Source organism: Solanum stenotomum, chromosome 1 (genome assembly GCF_019186545.1).
Source record: "Solanum stenotomum isolate F172 chromosome 1, ASM1918654v1, whole genome shotgun sequence".
Lineage (NCBI taxonomy): Eukaryota > Viridiplantae > Streptophyta > Magnoliopsida > Solanales > Solanaceae > Solanum > Solanum stenotomum.
The window spans coordinates 23,188,571-23,199,150 of record NC_064282.1 but is presented as its reverse complement, the minus strand read 5'-3'; the positions used below and the strand labels follow the sequence as shown (position 1 = coordinate 23,199,150).

The following is a 10,580-nucleotide window of genomic DNA, read 5'->3' as shown; positions in this document are numbered from 1 at the left end:
GGAAGTATCTCACTCATACGAACTCGGAATCGCACAAACTTGGCGGCGTTGGAATGATCATTCCAAGAGATTTCCTACCATATCTGGAAGTGCTCTTAACTCATCCTGAGCTAGAAGTTATGACCATTTGAAGTTGACTAAAAACTCATATTTTCGTAACTTAACAAAATTTCCAGATTTCCATTCTTTCCAAAAATGATTATTTCCAATTATTGGCTTCTTCCTATTTATTTCAAATTGCGAGATGTTACAATCGTCACCGAAATTATCCAAACGTGGAGGCGCATGTGTGGACCAATCTTGGTCTGGATTCCTAATTTGGTGTCACCTTGAAATTCTCGACTGACTTATGGTAGTATTCTGGATATTGGACCATTTTTTGAAGAATAAGCATTAACAACTAAGTTCTGTGATTTCTTTTGGTTATATTTGAGTTCGGATTTCTTTGTCTGCGCTTTGATCAGTTTTGAGCTACAACGTTGTTTGAATTTTGTTGCTGCTATTCGAATTTTACTCTCCACTGTTCAATTAGTTTCGCATCTGGATCATTTGGGTATTTCATATTTTATTTTCTGGACCATATCCAGAACAACTGGGTGTTACATATTTTATTTTCTAGACCATCTCCAAATAACTGGGTGGTTCAGTCTATTTGAGTTGAATCCTTTAGCTGAGAGTTGACTGCTTCACTGTTAAGACTCTTATATGTGAGTGGAGCTCTTTCTGAGTTGAGTTAAACAATCTGACTTGTTGGTGCATGGACATAATTGTTGGGATAACATTTTGGTGCAAAACTTTGGCAATTTCTCTAGTATTTTGATTACAGAGCTTTGGAAATTTCTCTATTATTCTGATTTGATATAGTGAGTATGGGGAAATGACTGCTTCAAGTTCATTATATGATAAAAAGGTTTTGGTTTCGGCAGAAGAATTTGCTAAAATCTCTCAATATCATAAATCAGTGGAAGGAACCCACTTTAGTTAATGCTTTTACGTAGTCATATATTATCATGTCTTCAAATAAATAGGTGATTGATTCAGGTGCAACAAATCACATGACATGACAGGTACTCCTAATGTATTTTTTAGCTTTCAATCACACAAAGAACTCTCTCCAGTTACTGTAGCTGATGGATCAACTTGCAACAGTGTTGGATATAAGATTGTTAAACCAACCTCATATATTACCCTGTCATCTGTATTAAGTCTACCAAAGTTGGCCTTTAATTTGATTTCTGTTAGCAAAGTTACCAGAGACCTAAATTGCTATATATCTTTTTTACCGACCATTGTTTATTTCGTGATCTTACAACAAATCAGGTTATTGGTAAAGGACATGTATCTGATGATCTCTATATCCTTGATGAATAAGAGTCTCAGTCTGTGGCCTGCTCAAGTGTCATGTCTCCGTTTGAAGAATATTGTCGATTGGGTCATCCCTCTGTACCTCTGTTAAAGAAGCTTTGTCCTCAAATTTCATAATATTTCTTCATTGGAATGCGAGTCATGTCATTTTGTAAAACATCATCGCAACTCAATAGGTCCAAGGGTTAATAAGTGGGCTGAGTCAATTTTTGAGTTAGTTCATTCTGACGTTTGGGCATCATGTCCAATCACTTCCAAAACTGGACGTAGGTATTTTGCCACTTTTGTGGATGATTTCTCTTGGATGACTTGGATTTATTTTATGAAGAGTCGTTCTGAAGTGTTAACTCACTTTTGTGACTTCTTTGCTGAAGTTAAAACTCAATTCAATGCTTCGGCTCACACTCTAATAAATGACACCGCTAAAGAATATATGTCAGAGTTGTTTCAATCATATTTGAGACAACATGGCATTCTCCACCCGCCTTCATGTATTGATACACCTTCTCAAAATTGAGTTGATGAGAGGAAGAATAGACATCTACTTGAGACAACTGGGGCAATTTTTATTCCAGATAAATGTTCCTAAACAATTTTAGGCAGATGTAGTCTCTACAACTGGCTTTCTGATTAATCGCATGACATCTATTGTGCTTACTGGTAATACACCTTATAGTGTTTTTTTCCCTAATAAGTCACTATTTCTAGTGGAACCGAAGGTGTTTGGAAGCACATGTTATGTTCGAGACGTTCAACCATCTGTTATCAAGTTAGATCCTAAGGCATTGAAATGTGTTTTTCTAGGTTATTTTCGCCTTCAGAAAGGGTATCAATGTTATTCTATTAAACTTGGCAAATATCTTGTGTCAAACTGATGTGGTATTTTGAGAGACTACACCATTTTTCTATGCATCTCCTAATTCTATAAGCCAGGGGGAAGATGAGTGACTAGTTCATGTTTTGACAAAACAATCTGATGTTGTTCCTCCATTTCTCAGTTCTTTTGTTGATCACCACTCATATGTTGTACCTACAGTACCTGATCCATCTGTGGTATCAAGACCGCCAATTGTTCAAGTCTATTCAAGGAGGCGAGAGACTGATGATACTTGTCATACACCCGTTCGGTCACCTGATCCTTCAGAAAATCTTGACCTTCCTATTGCTCTTTGCAAAGGTACACGCACTTGCAAATCCACATATTTTATTGCTAATTTTGTTTTCTATGACCTCTTATCCTCCACGTCTAAATCTTTGATTGCTTCTCTAGACTCCATCTCTGTACCCAAAATAGTGAATGATGCTTTGAACCATCCAGGATGGTCTAATGCAATGTTAGATGAAATACATGCCTTAAAGGAAAATCACACATGGGATTTGGTGGATTTACCAAAGGGAAAGAAACCAGTGGGATGTAAGTGGGTCTTCACAGTTAAAGTTAATCCAGATGGTTCTATAGCAAGACTTAAGGCCAGACTTGTGGCTAAAGGGTATGCTCAGATATATGGGGTAGATTATTCAGACACCTTCTCTCCAGTTGCCAAACTCACTTATGTTCGCTTGTTCATTTCTCTAGCTGCTTCTGAGAATTGGCCTTTGCATCAGTTAGATATCAAGAATTGGCCTTTGCATTTCTTCATGGTGATCTTCAGGTGGAGGTTTATATGGAGCAACCACCCGATTTTGTTGCTCAAGGAGAGTATGCGAAAGTTTGTCATTTGAAGAAGTCTTTGTATAACTTGAAGCAAAGTCCACGAGCTTGGTTTGACAAGTTTAGTGAGGCAGTTCAAGATATTGGGTTGAAAATGAGCAAATGTGATGACTCAGTTTTCTATCTGCAATCATCATTTTGCTCTATTCTCCTTGTTGTATATGTTGATGACATTGTCATCACAGGAAGTGATTATGCAGGGATTTCTTCCCTTAAATCTCTTATTATGCCTTAAACAAATGATGAAGAAAACGATTGTTGGACAACCACTCTTTTTAAAGATGGGTTAACTCGGATGACCTGGAGAAAATAAAACATGTATTATTATTTCATTGGATATTTTTTACTCTTTTAATGTTTGTCTAACACGCCCTGCACACTTATGTTGGGTAAATTTTTTTGTGTTCAAATGATACATGAGAAATGAAGTTGAAGGATTAAAATAAAATAAAGTTGAATGGGAGTGCCAAAATAAAATTTAGGAGCAAGCTGTTAAAGGAGTTATGTATGTATTTGGCCTTATATTTTTGTATAGATGAATTTGGACTACAACGTTGTACCTATGTAGTTTGAAGGTGTATGCGATAGTTGAATAAACAAGTTCCGGGGTACTTAATACAAATGATAATTTAGGTGTCCACCATATAAAAAGCTGTGAGTGGGGGTGTGGTGCAGGGGGAGGGGCCTTAACATTTCTGCCTATTATTAATTTTAACACCCTAATTTCCACCTATTATTTTCTAACCGAAGATTATGTTACCCCTCTTTCTAACAGAAATATGTGGGGATCTCTACATAATTTCATGACACCATGCTAATTGGTTCATTTGGAACTCTATACTAAGCCCTACCAAATAGACTCCATGCTAAATTTTCAATTACATATTTCTGAAGGTGTATGCGATAGTTGTTTGAAGGCGTATGCGATAGTTGTTTTTCTCTTAGTATAAAAAATAGTTACATATTTCTGGTTGTTTGGAAAAAAATCATAACAAACTTAAAGCATAACAATGAGCATGTGGTGGTTTATAACAACTTTTGCCATTACTGCTTTCTTTTGTAATTCCCTTGTTTATGCTTATGATAACAACCCTCTACAGGACATATGTGTTGCTGTTAGCGACTCTCACGCTTCAGGTAAATCGTCCTTGTATATTTTTGTTTGGGAATGAGGCACAGTTTTTGTATGTATGTTGTACAATTTATGTCAGATCTTATTATCTGAGTAATATGCTTAGCTTCATTTTATTGTACGTGTGCAGTTTTCGTGAACAGGAAGATTTGCAAAGACCCAAAGCTTGCAACAGCGAATGATTTCTATTTTTCAGGTCTTAATGTAAGTGGAAATGAAGTGCCTGGGTTCGGTTTTGCTGTAAAGACTGTGGATGTAAACAACATGCCTGGACTTTAACACTCTCGGAATTTCTTTTATTCGTGGTGACCTGGAACCACAACGTATCGCTCCACTTCACATGCACCCTCGAGCTACTGAGATGATAACTATCCTGGAGGGTACTGTTTATGCAGGATTTCTTGTCCCTGATCCTGCAAACTTCTTTAAGAGTTGTCTCTTCTCCAAAATCTTGAATCCTGGCGATGTGTTTGTGTTCCCAATAGGTCTTATTCACTTCCTGTATAACGTGGGATACAAAAAAGCTACTTGTCTCTTTTATTTAAATAGTCAAAATCCTGGAGTTATTGGGATTCCTAGTTCAATATTTGCATCAAAACCAGCTGTTCCAGACGACGTTCTTGCCAAAGGCTTCCAGCTGAATAAGACTGAGATTGCAGAACTTCAAAAGAAATTCTCTTAGGTTATATTATGTCTTTAAAATGTGATTCTGAAAGTTGTTTGCAGAGCGTTAGCTGCTCACCAGCGTCTTATGAATGCGTTGGAATAATACATTTCAATAATAATTACTGTTTGATGTATATTTCCAATATTTGGAGTGAACTTGTTCATTCATGGAAGCTGAAATAAAATCATAGGCTATTCTTGAATATTAGCTGAAACAACAACCACTCCACTATTTCTTTTGTTTATTTTATCGCATTATCGTTTTCATTAAGTTTATCTATCAAGTTATTTACTTTCTAAATAACAAATCATCTAAACTAAATTGATCCGCGTGTTTTTGAGCTCACAACAAATTCAACTGTGTCATTTTTTTGGTAAAGAAATATAACATAGTCCATTTTTACATTTTTTAAGTAATAATTATTTATTGATGAAAGCATCCAAAATAGTACCAGTGGCTCTTGAAAGAAAAAAACACAGCACATCTAAGAATCAAGAAAGGGATTAGATTAACTTAAGAAAGTGAGATTTTGATGGAAGACATTAATGCTCTGCTTTGATGGTTGTTACGTATTGTATTGTATTGTATTGTACCGCACTACAATGTTTTAATAAATTGTTTGAATAGATTGTATAATATATCCTTTCCTAATTTAACTCTCCTAGGCTAAATATATATCTTGAAAAAAAACATCTTTTTTATTATTTGTTTTTTTGCAGTGAAGATATAAATACTTTTTTTTTTGGTTTTCCACCCGGTGTCCGGAGTCCACATTGGTGCTCCGACTAAATTCGGATCATGCTCTGCAGGGCCCATTCGGGGGTGGCGCTCCAAACAGTATTTTCTCCATACCCAGGGCTCGAACCCGAGACCTCTGGTTAAATACTTAATATGAGTTGAAGCTTGATTTTCAGATCAAGCCAACAGGGTTTTTTACGGGTTGCTAAACAGGGTAAAGAAAAGACACAATATATAAACATGACTCTTAACTTGACTTCAACTGACAATTATGACCTTTCACTTTGAGTGTGTATAAGTAGACACTTAAACTTGTATAAAATTGAACACATAGACACATTCGTCCTACATGGCAATTTTGTGTCTCACTTGCCATGTAAGACATGTGTGTCTACTTGTTCAATTTTATACAAGTTTAAGTGTCTACTTGTGCACACTCAAAGTTGGAGGATATAGTTGTCAGCTGAAGCGAAGTTAAGGATCATGTTTATATATTATGCCTATGTAGAATTTGCTAAGTGAAAGAAGTTTATGGAATTGGCTAGGTCTTCCTTGTAAAAGTGGGCATATATACAGAAAAATCGGATAGAATTAAAAAAAAAAGAACTAAATCGAATCAACCCTTTTTTTTAAAAAGGAACCAAACCAAATTAGTTTGATACGACATTCGGTACATGCACACTATTGACAAATTGAAGTATCAAACCGGAGTTCGAGAGAACTGAACATCCACTCCTAGCTCCTTGTGTTTGGAGATTAATTCAAGTTAATGTTGGTGATATTTCATTTGTGAAATAATCTAGGTTTAAGTGTTAGATTATATAGATTTTCATGTACCTACTATTAAACAAACGATGAAGAAATCATTTGTTATTAATTAATGTTTGTCTAACACGCTCTTAACACTTATGTTGGGTAAACTTTTTTGTGTAATGATACATGAGAAATGAAATTGGAGAATTAAAATAGAACAAGTTTGAGTTGAAGTGCTGTTAGAAAGGTTGCGTAGGTATTTGGCCTTGTATTTTTGCATACATGAATTTGGACTACAACGTTGTATTATTAATTGTAACACCTTAATTTCCACCTACTATTTTCTAACCTAAAATTACCCCTCTTTCTAACAGAAAAATGTGGGGGATCTCTACATAATTTCATGACACCATATAATTGGTTCATTTGGAACTCTATACTTAGCCCTATCAAAATAGACTCCATGCTAAATTTTCACCTCTTGATTTTCTCTTAGTATAAAAAATAGTCACACATTTCTGGTTGTTTGGAAAAAAATCATAACAATGATGATGTGGTGGTTCATAACAACATTAGCCATTACTGCTTTCTTTTATAATTCCCCTGTTTATGCTTATGATAACAACCCTCTACAAGACATATGTGTTGCTGTTAGCGACTCTCACGCTTCAGGTAAATCCTCCTTGTATTTTTTTGTTCGGGAATAATGAGGCGCAGTTTTTGCATGTATGTTGTATAATTTACGCATAATACATATATTGGACCCTAAACTTGGCTTCAAATTTTAACTTTAACCTCCAACTTTCATAGTGCACAAACAAACACTTTAACTATCCAACTTTTAAATAAATAAGCACGCGATTTTTGCAGCCAAAGAGCGTGAAATGCAAACGCTCCAACGTGTATTAGTGAGCCACTCAATGGCTGCCAACTAATTAAATATTTTACACGTCGATTTTAGAATTTAAAAAAATCAAAATTAATTTCAATTTATATACAAGGGTAAAGGTAAAAACAAATTCATTTCACCCGATTGTCTCTCAAAAGTTCAAAACCCTAGCTAGGGTAAACAATCAAAATTTGGTGAATCAAAGGGGAAAATCTTGGTTTGAAAGAGGAAGAAAAAAATGAGATTTTGATTTGAAAATATGAGGGAGAGTTTTGAAAGAGAGAAAAAATGGCTTCTTTGTCACTGGGAAGTTGGATCTGTTCAGGAATTGAAAAACGCGGGCCATCCTCTTCGCTTTCTCTAAACGTACTGGTTCTTCAAGAATGACAACCTTTGTGTCTTTGAAAATGGCTGCTAATGCCTCAACTCATTCTGGGTTGCTTCACTGCTCTTTTGTTTATTGTTTTCGTTGGTAATATGTTATCTTTTACAGAATTTTCTTGTAACCGGGCTGCTTTAATTTTCATCTGTTTTATTTAAAGAACTAACTCAGTAGTTCCCATAAAAAAAATATAAAGATATCTATAAAAGGAATTCATTAAGGATATAGTTGTCATTTCAGCATTTTTTTTTACCGTTGTGGGCCTCGAAAATTACTCCTAACGCGCGCAGAATAAGTGCACATCACGCGTTTTTCTAGGTAGGACTCGCGTGTTTATTTATTTAAAAGTTGGATAGTTAAAGTGCCTGTTTGTGCACTATGAAAGTTTGAGGTCAAAGTTAAAATTTGAAGCCAAGTTTAGGGTCCTATATATGTATTATGCCTATAATTTATGTCAGCTCTTATTGTTTGAGTAATATGCTTAGCTTCATTTTATTGTACATGTGCAGTTTTAGTGAACGGGAAGATTTGCAAAGACCCAAAGCATGCAACACCAAATGATTTCTATTTTTCAGGTCTTAATGTTAGTGGAAATGCAGCGCCTAAGTCTGGTGTTGCTGTAAAGCTTGTGGATGTAAACAGCATGCCTGGACTTAACACTCTTGGTATTTCTGTGAGTCGTCTTGACTTTGAACCACTAAGTCTTTTTCCACTTCACGCACACCCTCGAGCTTCTGCACTGATAACTATCCTGGAGGGTTCTATCTATGTATTACTCTTGTTCGTGCTGACCTGGAACCACAACGTATTGGACCATTTCACATGCACCCTCGAGCTACTGAGCTGATAACTATCCTGGAGGGTACTGCTTATGCAGGATTTCTTGTCCCTGATCCTGCAAACTTCTTTAAGAGTCGTCTCTTCTCTAAAATCTTGAATCCTGGTGATGTGTTTGTGTTCCCAAAAGGTCTTATTCACTTCCTGTATAATATAGGAAACAAAAAAGCTACTTCTCTAATCTATTACAATAGTCAAAATCCTGGAGTTATCTCAATTCCTAATTCAATCTTTGCATCAAAACCACCAGTTCCAGACGACGTTCTTGCCAAAGGCTTCTAGCTGAATAAGATACAGATTGCACAACTTCGAAAGAAATTCTCTTAAGGTTATATTATGTCTTTACAAATGTGATTCTGTGTTTTTCTGAAAGTTGTTTGCAGCAAGTTAATTAGGTGCTCACGCATCTTATGAAAGCGTTGGAATAATACTTTACTCCTAATAAATCAAGTGGCAATGTATGTAACTATAATCTTTCTTTGCAATATAATGAATAAGCCCATGCACCTTTAGTAATCTAAGAGAAGAATTGGCATGCTTAATGGTTATTTATAATTTCTATAATAAATTAAGTGATCCAAATTGGTAACCCTCTTTATATGTTTGAGTAGGATATAATGAATTGAATTTAATATTTTCTAAAATTGCCGCAAAAGTATTTAGTAGCAATCGAGTTACTGTCATTGCATCCATTGTGGCTAAAACCTTTAGTGACATTTATATAGAAGGCTGGTACTTTTAGCAGCAATTATTTGAAAACTTGAAAATCAAGATCACAAAAATAGAGTCTGGAGATTGGAGAATCGAAGTCATAATACATATACCCTGAAATTGTTCATATGTCGATATCAACAAGGATTTGCACAACAAAAAATAATGTTAAAATGTAAACCTAGGTTCCGCAGATTCAACAGAAAAATTCAGGAGCACTAAATATATTTTAACAGATTGAAAATAAACAAAACTGGAAAGCTCATCAAGCAAAGAACAACAAAAAGTTGAGAGATACAGAAGCTTTCAATTCGCATGGAATCAATTTTGTGAATCTCAAAGCTGCCGCTTCAGATGGAATGGAGAAAGAGTGATCGAGCCCTTTTGAATTTGGTGAATTGAGTAATAGTAATATTATGTTACCGGACTAGTTGCAATTAAACGGATAAATTTTGCTGAAAACATGATTTAGCGAGCAAATATATTTGAATTTCGAACAACTGTCTTCTTCAAATTTCAAATACTATAACAAGTCAACACTATTTCAATATCTTTATATTGTCTCTTTCGCATCCATTGGTAAACGAGCAAAACTATCTAACTACCCAAAAAGGCCCTTACCTTGAACAAAGATTCCAAAGTGGAATTGCCATAGAGCAAAATTGGAACCATCCAATTTTGTGGAGAGCAAATCGTGCGGGATGAATGTGAACTCATTGAGCAGATAGAATACAACAAAGAAAACTAGAAAGACGTGAGATTTTCTAAATAGTATTCTCTTGTTAATTTAGAATTAGAATGATATAGTAGAAAATATTTATAGCTATAAAGGTTTACCTAAATTTCACCTACAAAGTTATTCTTTTGTACCAATGAAGAATTTTCTTCCTGCCAATCTTCACATTAATTCATCTTTGAATCTTGTCAAATTTAACAAATCTCCACCTTGGCAAGATTCTCCATTTTTAACTTTCTCTCAACAACAATTTTTTATTGTGTCTTCAACCTGAATCTTTCAATGTTCAACAATGTTGATCAAGTTCAAACAATGTTGAAACTTGACCGCAGTCACCACTTTTGTCAGCATATATCGGCAGGATTATCGTAGTATGGATTTTCTGCACTATGACTCCACCTTCTTCTATGATGTCTCGTATGAAATGATATCGGACATCAATGTGCTTCGTCCTTGCATGATAAACTTGGTTCTTCGCTAATTGAATAACACTTTGACTATCACAAAATATTGTGATTCCTTCTTGTCCAATACTAAGCTCTCTAAGCAATCCTTGAAGCCAAATTGCCTCCTTCGCAGCCTCTGTAATTGTCATGTACTCTGCCTTAGTGGTTGTAATGACTTGGAAAGTTGACTTTGGTCAACCTTCTTGGAAGTGG

The 10,580-nt window shown here is 35.3% G+C and overlaps 1 protein-coding gene and 1 pseudogene across 1 annotated transcript; both read left to right on the top strand.

Annotated features, from left to right (window-relative positions):
• Window positions 1-4,086: 4,086 nt before the first annotated feature.
• On the top strand, window positions 4,087-4,890 carry LOC125862004 (putative germin-like protein 2-1; annotated as a pseudogene).
• A 2,021-nt stretch (window positions 4,891-6,911) lies between these two features.
• Window positions 6,912-8,958, top strand: LOC125862049 (putative germin-like protein 2-1). Its single transcript, XM_049542026.1, has 3 exons — window positions 6,912-7,038; window positions 8,147-8,321; window positions 8,426-8,958. Exons 1-3 carry the CDS (start codon window positions 6,912-6,914, stop codon window positions 8,754-8,756), a joined length of 633 nt encoding a protein of 210 aa, XP_049397983.1. The 3' UTR covers window positions 8,757-8,958.
• The last annotated feature ends 1,622 nt before the right edge of the window (window positions 8,959-10,580 follow it).

Excerpts from the sequence above, each read along its gene's own strand:
- LOC125862049 (XM_049542026.1), top strand. The coding sequence starts at position 6,912 with ATGATGATGTGGTGGTTCATAACAACATTAGCCATTACTGCTTTCTTT. Across the intron at positions 7,039-8,146 it reads TAGCGACTCTCACGCTTCAG|TTTTAGTGAACGGGAAGATT; the intron begins GTAAATCCTCCT and ends GTACATGTGCAG. Across the intron at positions 8,322-8,425 it reads GGTATTTCTGTGAGTCGTCT|TGACCTGGAACCACAACGTA; the intron begins TGACTTTGAACC and ends TCTTGTTCGTGC.